Source organism: Sander lucioperca, chromosome 19 (assembly GCF_008315115.2).
Source record: "Sander lucioperca isolate FBNREF2018 chromosome 19, SLUC_FBN_1.2, whole genome shotgun sequence".
NCBI classification, from domain to species: Eukaryota; Metazoa; Chordata; class Actinopteri; order Perciformes; family Percidae; genus Sander; species Sander lucioperca.
The window spans coordinates 19,044,116-19,062,907 of NC_050191.1; the positions used below are offsets into that span (position 1 = coordinate 19,044,116).

Consider the following 18,792-nt stretch of genomic DNA (forward strand, 5'->3'; position numbering starts at 1 on the left):
TCCTACACAACACTAAGACAAATATTCAACGTGAAAACACTAAAATAGTTTTTGCTCTTTTTTTCTTTTTGACAAGCTGGCGGTGTGCTTCTTAAGCTATTTTTTTTTAACTCACCCTTCAACAGAGGTTGTTTTTCTGTAACCCAAACCTGCAGGAATTTTGTCACCATTCACCACAATTATTACCCTGGAAATCCAGAGTTCTCGCAAGAGCACAATTTGAATTTGATCAGCGAGTCACTCTGGCATTGAGTAATGATGCTCATAAACTATGCCCTTGTAGCCGAGCTGCACCAATCACATCGGTGTATCTGATATAGGCGGGCCAGAGGCGAGCTAAACAGATGACGACAGTTTAATCTACCAGTTAGCTCCGCTGGTAGCTAAGCGTATGGAGCTCTGGATACGTCGCCCCGTGTATTGTTGTGATTGGTCGTAGTGTTATCCAATTGCGTGCAGTGAGATTTTCAAATGCATGCTTGGTGCCGCCCCTCGAGTTGGGCCATTTTCATTACTCAGTGCCAGACCCTTAATCTTTCGGATTTGGATCTGGATTTCCAGGCTACACAATTATTTGAATTATTTAGAAAAAACAACCTTTAACATTTACAAACCCTTCAAATGAATATTGTGAGGTCTGGTGGCCGAGGGTTTAAAGATGCTTACCATGTAATCGCCATGTTGGTAATGTGACTCCAGCCAGCGACTTGTTGGGTTGGGCTGTTTTTTATTCCACATTTCTCTTCTTTCCATTCTAATAAAGGCAAGAAAATGCCCCCAAAATACTTTAAATGTTTGGGGGTGGGTTTGTATAACCTTATTATTTCTATTATTATTCCTTTGTTCTTTTCTTGCCAACCAAATGGCAACAAGCTGTAGCTGTCAGAGTGAATGAAGAAAGACAACAATAACTTGTAGAGCACAGTATTTAAATATTTTGTGTACCACAGCAGCTTTTTTACCCACATATATTGGTTAACCTTTGGCTGAGCAGATACTCTTCAGAACTCACATGAAAAGGTTAATTGAAAATGCCTGCTGTTGTGTACCAGGATGGCTAATGTTTTCACAATGAGTGTGCATAACACCATCACCGCAAACTACAGAGATATTTTGAAAAAAGATGCTCTGTCTTTCAGAATGCTCATGATGGTTTTATTGTCTGGGTAAGCCAGCATTTACTTTTTTGTGCTTATTTGGTGGCATTCACTGATTGAATTCTTATTCTGCCAAGTTCTCCCTCTGCTCCTTTCACACATCTAACAAAGGTTCCTTCACACAGTGAGAGGAAGAGGGGGGCGGAGGGATTGAAGGGGTAGAAAGAAGGAATGATGGAAAAAGAAAAGTATAGAGAAATTGAAGGATACTGCATGACATTGCCAGCAAATGTTTTTAAAAGTATATTCAGAGAAAGCAGAAATGGGCGGGGTAGGAAATGGACATGGGAAGCTGGTGGAGAAAGAAAGATCCAGGCTGAGGCACTCAAAGCTGAAGAAGGCCTTTTTAGATTCAAAGCATGTGTTACATCCCGAGATTATTGACTAGAAATGTCAGTAAGGGGAAAAAAAGCATTCACAAGCAAGAAGCAGGGAGAAAGAAAGGAAGAAAGAAAGAAAATAGAGAACATAGGGAAGGAGATGCGTGAAATAATGTAAGTAAAAAGTGATGATGCAAAGAGAGAACGGTTGAGGGCATAGAAAGAGAGAAAAGTGAGGAGTGTGCGTGAGGAGAGGTCAAGAGAGAGGTGGAGTTGCCTGTATGCTCAGAGGTGGGATGAGAGCCACACATGCACAGATACATGTAAAGCTAGGGGACGACTTGGGAAATCAGATGAGGCTCTGAGCGATGTGTTCCTGCTCGCATATGCGTATGAGAACGTACGCATGTGTTCATGTGTGTCCGCATTTAACCTTCAGTATTTTAACAGGCTACCCACATGATGCCCACAGGGGAGTGGGAAGCGGGACTCTCCTGCTCTACCTGTGTCTGAAAAATCTATTCAGGCGGTCGGCGTCTGACCTCAAACTGACTGAGCAGCCATTTTTACCCCCAGTTCTCTGGGAGAGGGTCGGTTTTCTGCCCTACATTTCACAACCTTCTCCACTCGCTGTAAGGTGCAGCCAGTCATTTGAATAATGTCTGGCATGCTGTATATTGAAGGTTGTAGGATGTACAGTTCAAATTGTACTCTAAAAAGGAGAAGGATTTCAGGTCTTGTCGTTGCTACCACTAGCTATTGTCTGTGCTGTTATCCTTTATTTTCTTTCTTGCATTCATGTACAAAAACTAACCTCTCCGCAACTGTCTGCACATTCTTGCTTGAGGAGATTACATTTTTGGAGTGTAGTGTAGTTTTTCCACTATCTTATTCATCTCAAACCCAAAAGGCTTTTTCCTAACTAATCACTTTAAAGCTCTAATCCATATTTTTATATTGACAATGGCTGAGCAAAATAGGACCGTGTGCTAGAATTTTCTTCTCTCTCACCTATGGACATTTCCGCCTACGCATCTGTCCATAAGATATGAAAGGTGTGCATGAGCCGTCACAGTCAGTATTAACAATGACTGAAATGACCTCATAGTGATGAACCTGCAGAGTATCTCATCTTTACAGAGCATTTTAGTGTCTTTCAGCTAATTGTTTTGGTTTACGGCTTGCAACTTTACTGTTTTGGTTCACTCTGACCACTTGCAGATGCAGTGCAATGTAAGCCATGCGTAGCAAACTTCTGATGAAACTACGCTGTAGCCTAGTTTATTCACTCCAAACCAGTCCGATGGAAACACACCTTAAGGCAATTGTGTTTACAGCTTGTTTCCGCTGCCCCCAAGTGGTCCAAAACACTATTATTTCAGAGTTTTTCTTCTTTATTTTTTAGGTGTAAAAATCCTTTTACAAAAGCTATGTACAACCTTGTTTTATTTGGCCTACACTGTACCAGGCATTGTAAAGGCTCAACATTTCATAGGATACAGCTAAGACTTTCTCTTTAAGTTGTAGTACAGGTTCTTGAAAAGAGATTTCCTCACAGAAATGTTCTCATTTTTCCTCTTCTTCTTTCTCGATACATTTCAATAAGGTTCTTCCTGTCTGTGGCTGTACAAAGTGTATCCTTTTAGGAGACTCTCTGTCCAGTTCCTTCTTTGACTTCCTAATTAGCAAAAACACAGTGAAACACAAAAGAGCAGCTACACTAATTGCAATGGTGGCTGTCGCTGCAGCATTCTGCAACACAAATGTCCTGTCAAATCTCTGAGCAGGGTTTGAACTTTTTTTGTTTTACTTCATTATTTTGCCACTATTGATGACATTTAATTTGTAGTACAGTCATTTTATAATCTTCCTCTCTGTGGAGAATATACACACCAAATACAAAAGGTGAAGAACTTAGAACTGACAGATACCAAAACTTACCTAAACAAAACAAAACATAGATTAATTAATATCATCATCACAGACACAATAAAACTATACCCAACCAAAGATGTTGTGGTGTTTTTAATGAGGGTTATTTGGTATCTGTGAATGCCAGATTATTCACGAATAAACATGGCAGTTTGTACTGTTATAACTGTGTTTACAAGTGAGAGGGATCATGAGGTTGAGCCTCTGGAGGTTAACTGAGGAGAGAGCTATTGTCAGGGATAGCTGTGGTCTGTGTTGTTTGTTTGTTCTGTGATTCTGCGGACTAGAGGGAGAAGAAAGGACCAAAGACAATGCGAAGAGGATGCAAGCAGAGTCATTATCTGAGGATGAGCTTAAGTGTTCTAAGTTTGTGTCTGAGCTCCGAAGGCGCTTTAGTCTGTGAAACTCCTGTCTCAGCATCCCAGGAAGAGGCCCCTCTGCTGCTGGACAACATGAGCAAACCCCTGCTCCATCACCAAGGCATCCACCCCTTTGTGCTGATGTTGATGTTCACACACTTTCCAATTCCTGTGGGATTGGAAGATGAGAGATCATGAGTCGGCCATATTTTTAAGCATATCTACAAATGGTTAATAAGAATTAGGTGGCTTCTGGTCGGCACTTTTCTGTTAAAATTGATACTAAACCAAATAAATCTTCTGTAAAAAAAAAACACAATTCAGCCATAGACAGTTGTGCCAAGAAATTCACCATTTAAAGCACGTTTTTAAGGGTTCCAATTTTTTGAGGCAGTTCTCAAAGAATCTTAGCAGCAACAAGGTAGAAACAGTTGCCTTGAAAGAATGCATACATGAAGAACAAATCTACGTAAATATGCTTACTAACTATGTTGCACTATCCACGTCGGAGTAAAAACTGCTCCACAAAAGAGGAATGGTTTTGCCGACAGTTACGAAACAGGAGGCAATTGTTCAAATATGTTTTTTTAATACATTTAAGCTTGTTCCATTAGCAATCAAGCTAACAGCCATGCTATTTGACAGCAGCTTGCCAACAAAATTCCCAGAGGGAGTAACAGATAAACTTCACTTTGACAGTTTGTGGGGGCTCTAATGGTGAGAAGTGTTTAAAGAGAGGTTTTAAATGGTCGTGCTGTAACCCTGTATGAATATGATTGGACATTAATAGTCGCCACTGAAGGTGAAGCATGAATGAAGCAGCTACTGCTCTTCCTACACAATGCTCCTCTTTTTCCTTTTGTAGATTGGATCCAAGTTTTCAAGTCCTATAGATGGTTTTGTTATAGTTGTTTCCAAGAGCAGCTAATGCTAGATGCTCACTGTGCCAACACTTTGTATGGAGCTCATTCAACAGTGAAAATACAAACCCCAAGTCAAACAGTTCTTAGATGAAGGAAATTGCATACAAGAACACGAGTGGAACAAGTGTGTATGATGAAGATCGAAAGCACCATGAGCCAACACAAGTCTGGCTTCTAAATTTACTGCCTTGTACTGTAGCTGTGAAAGAGGGCTTTTATTAGTGTGTGCCTCCTGACACATTACTGAGCCACTAGGGGGCTGGAAAGAGATTGCATCATAACCATTGCAACTTTACCACACTGAAATATAGGTAATTCGCCAACACAACTCTGCCATTCATTCATCTTTGTATGCTTGCGTGTGCAAGCATGCGTGGGTAGGATCATGTGTGCGCTGGATGTGCACATACATTATGTGTACATGTGTGTACAGCATCTAGGCCCTGCAATCCATAACTTGTTCAAACCGAATGAATGTTCTACCTTGCCCCTGATTTGAACCCCCTACATCAAGTCTTATTGTCTTCCACTTCTCCTTTCTCTCACACACACACACACACACACACACACACACACACACACACACACACACTAATCAGGGCTAGGCAGTCGTTGTAAGAGGCAAAGGTCTGCAAGGCTGTTTGATAGCAGATTAGGCTGGCGTGTCAGACAGGGGACCAGGCCACACAGCAAGCAGTCACATGCTGAATCTACATGCACAAACGCACACCCACACAGTCCCAGTCAAAAGGAGGGAAACATGCGAATACGTGGGCAGACTTTGAAAGAAACTCAACACAAACCTTTTTGAAGCAGACCAAAAAGGTCAACCCTGTTGTTGCAAGCTGGTAACGAACAACTCAGTTAAATATGGCAGTAGCAATTAATAGAAAACACAGTTGAGTATTAAGAGAATAAAGCTCTGTTTTAAAGAATCAAGCTGTGGCAACTGACTTGGTAGTTTCAGTCCTGAGGCATACAACTGCAGCACGACTTGCACGGGGTTGGAATTTGGGGAAATACGTTATCAGTAAGCTTGGGAGCGGCTGGCATCAGTCATGACCAATCTTATCATCACCTCCTTTACTCCTCTGCAAAGGCAGTGCACTCTGCATTTCCTGCTGAGAACAGTCTTCAGCACAGCTGCCACAAAAGCTTCAAGGGATTCAATGTCCTTGTGCAAGGAGGTGCACAATCTGCACAAGTAAATACACGCCACCTTAAATTAACTTAATTTGGCGACAGATAATGCTTTTGCTTACCCTGGAACAAGGAGAACTGTGGTATTGCAGGGAACACTTTCAGTGAAAAGCAACATAGAAGCAGTGGTGTAGCTGATCATGAGAGGGACAACCACAAGCCATCCAAAATGCATATACAGGATGACTGACATGTCATCCCATAATGTGTGTGTATCTCCTCATGTGCACATTTCTTGATAAATCAATGGTAATAGCATAAACCACAGGCTTATTCTATTAGCCATCACCATGTGCTGTGCACCTCTGGCATGTTCTAAGCAGGTGGGAAGCGCAAAGTGCACAAATGCTTGACATCAGAATTACACTGTGGTGCCTGTTAATAACTGACACACCCCCACCGTGCCTTTCTTAACAGTCAAAGTCAATAAAAAACAGTTGCGTGGAGGTGAGAACACACAGATTGTTTGTGCATCCAATAAAGACACTTCACTAAAATCCTGGCTGCATGCCATTACAAAATGAGAGCCCCTTATATCATCCATCTTTTGACAATTAAAGCCCAATTTGTGATTTAAATTCCTGAATCATAATTCCTCCGTTACACTCAGAAAGAGTCGCTGACTCAAACCTGTGACCCTTTGGAGCCATTTACACATTAATACTCATCTGTATCCATGATTAAGTTTGTTTTTGTAGAATTAAGTTGATCATGATAATTGTTAAGAGCTTTTTTATATGAAACATAACATCCTTATTTCTTACAGCTAAACCACAAAAATAAGTAAATCCTGTTGACATTGGTTACATTAACACTGAAAAACCTTCTGTTCTAAATTGCTTCTTTTTTCATGTCATGCTATAAATGTGGCCCTATCCTGTATTGCTGCTGTACAATGTTCATAGTTCTAGCAGTGGGTGAGATTGTACCATTGTTCAAAGAATGTAGGAAATACTAAGAGGGGAAATGAATGTGTTAGAGTCCAGAGAAATATAATAATGAATGTCACAGTTAAGTGTACAAGTGGTCAGAAATTGTTGCAAATGCCATCGGGCCCTGTAGCCTGTATGCATTATTACAGACATTAGCTCATACTTTTTTGTTATCATGAGTCTAAAGTAAGAACAACATAAGAGGACGGCTCTGCATTATTCTTCATGGTACAGCAGCAAACTGAATCATATTATATTGACTCAGATCAGATCAAAATTTGCAAATATAAAATCACTGACCAAATTACTCGCTACCATACCAAGCCATATTTTAAGTTATTTCAACTTTTCATTTGTTCCGTTATGACCGCTGTCACTGCTCGGCTATAAGAAGGTATAAATAGGAAGGATGAACATGAACATAAATAGAGAAACAATACGTTGGATTTGAGCATTGCATCATTAATGTGTCCATCATCCGCCATCTGGAACAGTCCTCTCAGTCAACACTTTTCCCTCAGCCAGACATTCAGTTAACAGTTTAAATCAAACAACTATATTGACAGAGATGACAGAAATTAGGAGGAGGGAAAACATAGCTCATGTGCTTAGAAAACATGATGATGAATGTACTTTTGTTAGAACAGAGGAGGAGGATAATCACAGTTAAGGCCACTGATCTCCGAGCGGTAATTATTTTAACCTTTATTTATCTGGGAGAGGTTTGCTTACACACATTGACACGTGGGTGCTGCCAGCTGGAAGCTGCCGTTTCAGCCATCCACTAAGCAATTAGCTGGTCTACTGAGGCATTTGATAGTTTGGTGCGGTGCTCATCGGCACTTTGGCACTAGATGTTCAGTGTTCGCCTTTCAGATTTCTGCAACTGAAAAAGGATTATATGACTCGTCTGGGTGCGAATTATATTTTTTTTCTTATTAGATTTTCTTATGTGACTCACTTTCATTTTGCAACCCACAGATAAGTATTTGTATTGTAGCTACTGCTTATTAAATTCCTTGCCTCTACAATGGGAAGCAAAGAAATAATAACAAATGCATCTGGTTATATTTTCCTAACAGTCATACTAAAATACATTTCACATCAGTTGCATCAGGACTTCGCTAATAATAAGGCCAGTGTGTCCGAACTTGTGATGAACAGTATGTCCAGTGAGCATAACATATGTCTCTGGAAACAACAATTCTTCCTTCCAATCAATTAAATGTGTTCAAGACTGAGACGGGACCCTAAAAATATAGGACAGCTAACCACTGTGTTTTGATGGCTGTGATCATATCGCACAGCCGGCACAGTGCACAAGAGAAAAAGCAGTCAAGACAATGACCACTGTCTGACCTCTTTGATACCGCTCCCTTTCTCTCACACAAACACATATCGTGCACAAATATCCACACACACACACACACACTGACACACATGGTCTGGTTGTTGCTGATGTTGGCACATTTGCGCTCTGGGACAAGAGCTGCTTCATTGGCACTGATTACTGCTTTATCCTTCCCCTGCAAACACCAGCCAACATCACCCTGCATACCAATGGACTACACCAACCAGAGAGGGATAAAGGGGGAAAAGGGAAGAAAAGAATCTGGGAAGTGAGCAGGCCTGTGCAATATGGCAAGTGTTTTTTTTGTTTGTCATGATAGGTCACAATAAAGGTCATTTTTGTTGAGCTTAAAGATTTTAAAGACATTTTACCTTGTTTATTCACAATGTCTTCTTTCTTTACATTTAAGGTTGTTGTGGCTGTTGAGTGGTCACTTTATTTCATCTACTGTATCTCTCACTTCTTACCCCAAAACAAAAGCATATGGGCTACTTTAGCTAACTAAGGCCTAGTACAAACGCACACGGGTATTTTTTAAATCATAGTGTTTTGGCCTTTTGGCTGTTTTTTAGCTCACTGAAAATGGATCTTTTGGAAAATTCTTTCCAGGGTGAAGATTTTCAGAAACTCCCGTTTTCAGTGTTGATGTGTAGACAGGGAAAACTGAGTTTTTGGCTAGTAACATCAGAGTGTGCGCCATTATCCCTGTTGTGAGGCAACATTTCGAGCAATGGCAGACATGGTGAAAATGGTGCTAGTTTTAACCTTGCTAGCAGGACTTTTTACATGTTTACACATAAACACACTGTTACTCTTCCATTATATTGAGTAACAGAGGCGCCATTGCAGCCAGGTATCCTTCTGGAAATCAGGCTTCTGATTAGCCAACATGGCTTTAGGGTAAGGGTTATATCGCTTCCTGTTGGTTTGGCATGCTCGACAGCACTTACATTATGTGTATGCATTTTCAGTGCTTTAAACAGTGACATTTTTTTAGAACAAAGAAAAAAAAACTATCTTATAAAATAGCCGTGTACGTGTGGACTAGGCCTTAGCTAATACACCCTGCTGTGCATTAGAGAGTGGGTTGTCTTTTCTCAAAGTGGTAGCTTAAGGTGGCTAATGTTAGCAAACTTTATAACTCCACTAGCTATAATGGACATTACGGAGCTGCCTTGATCACTTTTCTCTTCACTGTGATACTGCTACATTATGTTATCGAGACTGTCCTCCCAACAGCATCAGTCGTTTTAGCCAGTGCCCCAAAACGACTAGTGCCAAAGCCCTCCAGCAGCCACGGCCATAGTAAGACTTAAACATAGGAGACTGCTCTTTGTTTCCGTTTTCAAACCAACAATCAACGTTATTGTTGTGACCACATTTGTTCCCTAACCTTAACCAAGTGTTTACTATAACCATTACGAAGAAGGTCCCCTAACCTTAGCGAAATAGTCATTTTAATGAGCCTAAATCCAACCAAACTTTAATCATAGCATTGTCACATGATTAAAATTTATTTATTTTTCAACACTAATTTTGTACATTTAACATTTTAAATATCGTCCTGCTGAACAGAAAAGGCTTCTATGAACCGTTTCAGACGGGATGGACAAACAACATATGTTGTTTTTCAATTTACCTTTTTCATTCTGTGAAAATGTTACATACATAGTTTCTATCAAGCAGTAGAAAAGGATATTAAAGACATTTAAGTGGTGAAAAGAGTGAGCAAAACACATTTTAGGTTATATTTACAGCAGTTAATAAACCATGTTTGGTGAGCAGAATATCTACAGATTTATGCCACTGCACAGTTCATTGAGCTACAACCTTCTGTCAACTCAGCATATTGGACACTATGATTTTGTCAACTACGTGGGATCACAGTGAGCTAGAATTCTGTTCTGTCAGTTCAGTACAGAATGATATAATTCAGCATGTCGGCCTTTTTCTGCACACATGTCACACACTCACACACACACACACACAGGTCTGTGAAAGGTACAAGTCTATTCAGAGCAGAGCAACTGTAGCAGAAATAAGTTGGAGATGGAGTTGAATCTGCAGAAGTTAACATTCAGGGTCAAATCGATGGGCTTCAGATGTGTCAGATGAGGGCCTGAATGAGTCACAGTCCACAGTCTGAGCAGAGCTGATAAGACCCAGCCGAATACCTGCTTTTCATTGGGAGACAGATGGAGATGGAATAAAACACATGACACACACACACACAGACACACACACATGCAAAACATGTCCATACATACACACGCACAAAATGGAAGTATAGTGTTTGACAAAAAAGGATTTGGGTGATGTTTTCTAATAATATTATTTGAAAAACATGTCTGTCATAGTTGGTAAACAGTTCTAAAATGTTGCAATACTTCATTTATTGAAGAGAGCTTTAAATTATATCAAAGTCTAAATAAAACACTGTAAAACCAAATATTCTCTGAACAGACGTCTAAACTTTAGACTTCAAATTCAAACTAATTGGCAATAAATTACAACAATCACAAACATAGACATTTCTGCGCAAAGACAAACAGTACGAGTTGTTATATATTACAATAGGAAGACCAGCTGTATTATGGAGAAACATGAAGGGAGACTTTTGGAACTGGTGTTACATAGAAAGACATTTGCCAATTCAATCCTTCATACTGGCAAAAGGAGTGTTTTGTGAGCAAATTATGCCGATTGCTTCCCCTGTTGAATTGCACGATGTCTAGGAACAGCTTGATGCCATATGTGACTGCCTGGATTTGAACCAGGGTCTTTAAGCCATTAAAAGACTCTTCTGTTTAGACATTACCGAACATCTCTATTAAAGGTATGTTGTTTCAAAACGGCAAATTTAGGCAAGCATAGCTTCTCTATGCACTTTCCAAACAAGAACCAAACCCTTGCTGTTCTCACTTTTAGCAGCAGGTCTCTCTCCTCTTGTCTGGACAAACAGATGACACTCTGATATGATGGCAAACTTCATTTATGGCACAATTAATATGGAGGGATATCCTAATTGATTTCCACTAGGATTGTTGCCATGTCTCTGGTTATTTATGCTGTACTTTGTGCCCATATTTAATATCTTATAAAAATCCAAATGAAGGGTGTTGACAGAGGTAGTGATGCCACTCAGCCTTGCTGCTAATTTGTTCCAGTGGCCAGTTGATCACCATTATAAAAGAGATGTCAGTTAAACCTTTGACTGGACACTCCTGCAAACAAAGTAATTTATTACTCTTAATATTATACATTTTTAATCCATGAAGATTTTATATTTATGAAACCATCCCAGAGCCAAGTGACTATTACTTTTAGAGACAGTCATGGGCCCAGAATTAAGTCCCCATGGTGATAAAACATCCACCCTGCGAAGGAGTCCTTGAACAAAGCACTTAACCAGGTGTGAATGTGTGTATGGAGAATATGTGTGTGTTGCTGAAAAAGAGGAAAAAACACATTTTTGTCAGCAAGATTTCCGCACTGTGGTTAAATAAACATCTTTAAAAACGTAATTTTCATTCTTTTGAATTGTGCCAGTGCATATTTTTACAATATAATTGCTTATTATACGGTTTAACCAAGCAAACACACTGAGCTTCATTGCTCACCATTCCCACTACGATAAAGACCATGTTCAGTTCAAGAAATAACACCCCAAAGCAGTCTTCACTGTGATTATAGATATGATGGTGATGTTGATGGCTACCATCTGCATCACCTAAGCACCTAATGACAGTCACAAACAAAAGACATGCTGGGGGTATAATTGCTTTTACACAAATGGCATCTGATTCTTTTCATATAACATCCACGCCCCAAAACAACAATTCAATATTTTGTTTTGCAGATGTGTTCATTTAAATATGAATTATCATCCCGTCTTTCATTGAAAGATTTATTTTTTTACAACTGAAACCTATGGCAACCAAAATATGGCATTCTGTCACTGCTGGCAAGTTTAATTCTAATATATATCCATTGGGTAAAAATAAAGAACATTTGTTCCAATGTTATACACATGTGGTGTGAATATTTGTCATCCAGCATTTACATACAACTGCTATTATGTACCATGACACACAGACAGAGGCGGTAATTGTAGAATAATTGTTGATGCCTCTGCAACCTTTATATACACAGGGCTTGGCTTTTCTGCTTCCTGTTCTGTTTGACTTTTCACTTAATATATCACATAACTGTTTCTTACACTGGGCAATAGCTCTCCTCCAACCATTAAAACATAGTATCCAAGCAGACTAATTTAAGTTAAGGTGCCATATATTCAATCCCAAGAAATAATATTCAGTTTCCTCCTGGGAGAAGATTTTGTGGTGGATCTCCTCCAGGCTTTTCACTCTATCATGAAATTGTCAAAACGAGAAGACAGAGTGCACTGCTTGTAAAGAGAAAGAATACATTGCAGGAGACTTGATGGGTTATGACTGAAGATGCACCACCTCACTGCTCCACCACCACGTAAACAATACCATTGGACTCAAACTCACCAAATATCAGTCTTACAATTGGAAATTGACTCAGGTTTGTCCTTTACACTATTGATAATAATGTTCTTTTTTTTTTTTTTTACCTGGCACTGCTCTGTTGCTGACCCTGCTCTCTGACCTCCCTGGAAACGCTGAAGCAAAAAGATTATTTTCCCCACAGGGATCAATAAAGTATCACAAAAAAGCTTACATTGTATTTTCTGCTACCTTGGTTTTTATACACACCAGAAAAAAAAGAGTCTTTTAATGATTTGTGGTGATTTCGAGAATAGAATGTGGAAACACCAGCACAAAAAATCATATACAGGTGGTACAGGTCTTTAAAATGTTGACATGATATGTTGTCTTTTTCTGTGTGCTGACATCAGCTCAAACACAAAAACATACCCATATTGTGCCTCAAGGGTTTATGACTTCATGTGGTGCCGTTTCTTCTCAAAAGACACACTCTTTATAATGTGTGTAGATAAACAAAGCGTTCTCAGTGTAACTGTCCATAAACGTATGGTCAGCAACTGAGTGTGACTGCATGCAGTACAACACACATTATGGTGTTGTATACAATGTCAGCTTGTACAAGAGACAGGGAGAAAAATAGAGTTTACATGAATGACATTTGTGCATGTTTGCATGTGAGTCAGTAAGTGACAGACGGACACATTGATGTTTGAATGTATAAATTTGCAGACAGCTGTGTGTGTGTGTGTGTGTGTGTGTGTGTGTGTGTGTGTGTGTGTGTGTGTGTGTGTGTGTATGCGTGTATGTGTGTGTGTGTGTGTGTGTGTGTGTGTGTGTGTGTGTGTGTGTGTGTGCGTGCGTGTGTGTGTGTGTGTGCGTGTGTGTGTGTCTGTGTGTGTTGGTCTGTTTCATCGGCATGGTATGGCGCTGCAGCATATATGATTTAGTTAGTAATTAGGGAATAGAGACGTATCCAATTATTGGGGTTGTGAAATATCACCCTGTCTCAGTAGTTATTCCAGTACTGTCTGCACTCTGCCTTATTATTACACCAGCTGCATATATGATTAGGTGTATGCGTGAAGGGAGAGAGAAAGAAAGGGAGAGAGAGAGAGAGCAAATACAGTATATGTGTGTGTCCAGGAAAGGTGGCGTCTACAAAGGAAACTCATTTCCAGCTCATTGTAGATTATAGGTGGCAGGACCACATGCCCGCAGGAGCTGCAGCCAAAGCCATTGCTGACAGTCTCATGACACCTTGTGTGTGTGTGTGTGTGTGTGTGTGTGTGTGTGTGTGTGTGTGTGTGTGTGTGTATATATGTGTGTGTGTGTGTGTGTGTGTGTGTGTGTGTGTGTGTGTGTGTGTGTGTGTGTGTGTGTGTGTGTGTGTGTGTGTGTGTGTTACCACACACAGGTAAGTAGTCATAAACAAATACAACTCTTGCAGCACTGTACATAAATTAAAGGCAATCAATCAGATACACATACTCCTGCCCTCACAATGAGGTGTAAATACATAGAGGGACAAACGCACGGCCGCATGACTGTTTGTCCTTTGTGTGCGTGTGTGTGTGTGTGTGTGTGTGTGTGTGTGCGTGTGTGTGTGTGTGTGTGTGTGTGTGTGTGTGTGTGTGTGTGTGTGTGTGTGCGTGTGTGTGTGTGCGTGCGTGTGTGTGTGTGTGTGCGTGCGTGTGTGTGTGTGTGTGTGTGTGTGTGTGTGTGTGTGTGTGTGTGTGTGTGTGTGTGTGTGTGTGTGAATCTGTGTGTGTGAATCTGTGTGTGTAAATCTGCACGATCATATCTCACTTACTGTAAAAAGCCAGCATCCGCTCTGCCTGTCACCAGTGGAAACAAAGAACAGGAGCTGTTCTATGTCGGCAACTGGAGAGCTGCTATCTCCAACCATCTGGGAGAGGAAAAAGAGAGATACTCTGAGGAGCTCTCTGGATGCTGCCAGAAAAAAAAAAGAATGAACAGATTCCGATGTGGATGTAGACAGAATTTTCACTACATAGAGATGGGTCTGACACAAACGGAGAGATGGCTATCTGCTCTGGGCAGTGATGAAAAGACAGACGTGACAGCAGAGCGCGGATGACATAACTGTACTCAGGTTTATCTTGCAAGCACAATATGCAAATATACAATATATTATGCATGCAAAAGTGAGGCTGAAATTTGATATGCATTTTAATTTCAGTCATATATTGTTCCAAGACATCAATGCAAAGTAAAATATTACTGAGTGTATTAATCTTCCAGCAGACTTCTTTGTTTTGTTCCTACTTTGCACACTAACACACACCTGCCTCCAGCATCTCCGTTTATAGTCTATACCCTCCCTACACACACACACACACACACACACACACACACACACAGGCATTAGAGAACAAGTGATGCAGTAGTGAAGCTAGTGAAACATGTGGAAATAAAGGAGTTACACATGGGAACTGGAGGACGGAGCCTACTCTCGTATTCAGGAAGGTGGGAACACATTTATGCCCTACAGCAACAGTGCGCATGCATTAAGGGTGCACTTTTGGAGCATTTCTGAGATGGGAGAAATGTTTATAGCACTTTAGAGCGCAATAAAAACTCGAGGCTCTCTCATATGCCCGTCGTGAGACCGTGTTGTCTTGAGATATGCAGGCTGTTATCACTGCTGACTGTTGCCTTGAAAACTTGCCTGCACGGACTCCGCTGATCATGTAGAGAATTCCACAGCTCTCTGACAACAAAAACCATGCCACGGTAACAGTCGCCTATCGCCTCCAGCCGCCCTGGGCGCAGCGGATTGGATCCTCTGATTGGACTGGCATGCTCCTCCGCTGTTCCAATTGGCTTGGCGGTAATGAGCCCGTGACTGCGCTCCAGTAAGACCCACTGAAGGCGGAGCGAGCCGGTTAAGGCGGAGCTATCCTTGGTACTTAAATGGAGCTGGTGCTGAAAGAAGTGAAGTACTAGCACTCACGACAGCCGGAGCGCCCGGTGCGCGGTGCGAAGAGTGAGAGACAAGTGTGAGAAGAAAGAAGAAAGAGGGAAGAAGAAGAGAGAATGAGAGCAGGGGACCGTGCAGCCCTCTGTACTAATGGACCATAAGGATATTTAACCATCTGCCCGGGGAGCGCACAGGTATCTTCTTTTTCTCCAGTTTCTCCTCATTTTGCGCCGTGCGTAAAGCCACAGGACTCACTGTTTTCTCTTTCCTCACCCTTTAGCAGCAGCAGGGTTCAGATTATTTGTCTCTCCTTTTTTCCTTTCCTCGTTTCTTCTGCATGGACACCGCAGGCTCGTTTACATTCCACTGGAATTAATGATTGACTAATTGGTGTGAAGGGAGCAAGGGGCAGTGGATCATTGATCGTGATAGTGTACTATTTCGGCTCAATAACACGAGAGAGATCTTGTCCCTATATACAGGTGACTGCTGAGAAGTGTTGAGTGCTTTCTTAGCCTACACTGTTATCTATTGAGCAATAGGGCTCAACATGCAGCCAAGCGTTTAGTGCATAATGTGTCTTGTTCTGTGAAAGCTATATTTTACGCTATTGACACTCCTCTCTACATCACTCTCTGCATCTTTCTCACGCTCTCAGACACCGCAGTCCATGCCTCTGCCTTGCCAGGTCATTGATGGGAAATCAACTGGATCGGATCACCCACCTCAACTACAGCGAGCTGCCCACGGGGGATCCGTCCGGGCTGGAGAAGGACGAGCTTCGGGTCGGCGTCGCCTACTTCTTCTCTGACGAAGAGGAGGAGGTGGACGACCGCACTCCGTCCGACTGCGGCTTCACCAAGGACCACAGCCCGGCCGAGGAGGGACCCTTCTCGGTCAGCGAGGTGGAGTACTCAGCCTTCTGCTCCCAGGAATGCATCTTCTCCAAGCTGCGGGAGAACGAGGACTTAAATGTATACTCGGCCAAAACTTTGCTGACTATGTGCAAACCGGGGGACCTGCTGGAGCTGGTGGCCACCGCGCAAGCCCCCCACTGGGCCATCTATGAGCAGGACGACCAGGTCATTCATCTGCACAAGGGCGAGATCCGCAAGGACAGCCTGCTTGAGATCAGCAACGGTCGCCACGGGAGGGTAGTCAACAATCGGTACCGGTACCGACCGCTTCCTCCTGACCTAGTGATGCAGAACGCAGTGGGACACCTGGGCCTGAGCAGCGAGGAGATATGCTGGACCAACTCGGAAAGTTTCGCAGCGTGGTGCCGCTTTGGGAAACGGGAGTTCAAAGCAGGGGGAGAGGTGCACTCGGCGGAGCAGCAGTATTTCCTCAAAGTGCACCTGTCCGGCAGCGGGGTGCACACTCTGGTCTTTCGCAGTCTGGAGGACATGATCCGGGAGAGGAGGCGAGTGGACGCCAGTGGAATTCTCAAAGAGCTGTCTTTGGTTAACGGGGGCAAGGAGTGATCAGGGATTCCGTTTGATATCCTCTCCCCCTATCTCTCCCCAGCTGCGCACGGACGCACAGTTTTGCGCACAAGCAAACGTACTCGCACACTCTCACACACGCACACAAGCACACAGACGCACACACATGCAAGGACCTGTTGGTTTTGGACTTTCTGCTTGTTACGGATGGACCCCGGGCTGCGTCTGGACCACAGGCGCTCTGTGGAATTTCCATCAAATTGAAGAGTATTGAAAACTGAGAGAGAGAGAGAGAGAGAGAGAGAGAGAGAGAGAGAGAGAGAGAGAGAGAGAGAGAGAGCGGCCATATAAACAGACAACGCCCCTTCAGATTAGAATTCGTGCTGAGTGGGACACACGATTTCTGCTCAACCCATTGCCCCGAACAGCGAAAATCACCTTTAAAGACCGCACATAGCGCACAAGGCTCGGTTTGGTTTTCTGTTTAATTTTCACGGGATAATGGAATTGGCCCCCTCTCGGCTTGGGCGCCTGCTGCGGCAGACCAGACGGTGAGAGATGGGGGGGTGAAAGATAGGATCTGGGATGGCTCTAGAAAAGTCTCCCTTCTATTTTTTTACTGTTAGCTTTAAGACCGGGACTGACCATAACACAGATCCACTAATTCATAGACCTCTGACAGATGGATACGCAGTTGCCTAAACAAAGCATTTGGCTTGTTCAAGCTCCCATTTTGCCATAACAAGAGTATTGTCATTTTCACAATGCTGTCATCCTGCTCTACAGCACTGGGTGTGTGTGTAAATTGTATTCATATATTGATTTCAATTTGAGTCCCTTATTTTTGTATTTAAGTTTAGTGGATTTAACCCTGATCTCTTTTTTGGTTCAAATAAATGGAGGTTGAAATATGAAAATAAGCACTTGGTCTGGCAGGTGTTTGTTTTGTCACACATAATTACTTGCACAGAAACACATGATCTCTCACTCTCTCTCACACTCACACACATACACACAGAGGGAAATATAAATTATTTATGCTCTAGTGCCTCCTGACCTGCCTCAAGCCAAATGGGCTTCATACATCTCCACAGTATTTGGAGGCAATAAAATGTTCATCTGCATCAAACCCATGAATGATTTATTAAAAATCCATACGGAATCTGGGAGCTACAGTATATAGGCAGCTGTATAGCATCAATGAGAACATACAATATTTGGCCACATGGGTATTTTTCCATGTGTGGGTTTTATCCTGCTGGTATTTAGACATTCACAGGCTTGTTTATCTCCAGATTATGTGTTTTTTATTCTTTTCAATAGCATTACTACACTACACATTTTGGCTTCTTACTTAATATATATTTCACAACTGCATTGTGGACAAGATGTCCTCCATATATTGCCTATCATGACAAAACACATTGTGTTGTTATGGCACCTGTGTTGTATTAGTCTGCAGTGGCTTAATCTCTGGATGGATGTTTTGACACCTCTGCTCTGAGAGCAGACAGTGCATTCCCTCTCTCTTGTGATCAGCCATAGTATAGGTGAAGGTCAGAACAATCACCTTGGTCTATCCTCATTGTCTCCTTACGTTTGCTTAATTGAGTCTGAAAGGACCAGAGATAGGCTTCATGGAAAGGTTGTGCCGTAATATGTGTCTTTGTTCTGCCAGGCAGCCTGCTACACCTGTGATTTATTGTTGATTGTATACATGAGCTTAAGAGGTTTTCAAAATGTAATATTGCCGCTAT

The 18,792-nt window shown here is 41.9% G+C and overlaps 1 protein-coding gene and 1 long non-coding RNA gene across 2 annotated transcripts; one reads left to right on the forward strand and one right to left on the reverse strand.

Moving 5' to 3' along the window:
* Positions 1 to 9,042: 9,042 nt before the first annotated feature.
* Positions 9,043 to 15,239, reverse strand: LOC118493914. Its single transcript, XR_004895966.1, has 3 exons — positions 15,230 to 15,239; positions 10,349 to 10,351; positions 9,043 to 9,109 (listed from the first exon to the last, which is right to left on the reverse strand). It is a non-coding gene; the product is annotated as an uncharacterized LOC118493914 (long non-coding RNA).
* A 374-nt stretch (positions 15,240 to 15,613) lies between these two features.
* Positions 15,614 to 17,955, forward strand: lratd1 (LRAT domain containing 1). The gene is made up of 2 exons (XM_031322423.2): positions 15,614 to 15,784; positions 16,249 to 17,955. Exon 2 carries the CDS (start codon positions 16,286 to 16,288, stop codon positions 17,072 to 17,074), a length of 789 nt encoding a protein of 262 aa, XP_031178283.1. The 5' UTR covers positions 15,614 to 15,784; positions 16,249 to 16,285; the 3' UTR covers positions 17,075 to 17,955.
* The last annotated feature ends 837 nt before the right edge of the window (positions 17,956 to 18,792 follow it).

Bases quoted from the DNA above. Each gene is read 5' to 3' on its own strand.
- lratd1 (XM_031322423.2), top strand. From the start codon at position 16,286: ATGGGAAATCAACTGGATCGGATCACCCACCTCAACTACAGCGAGCTG.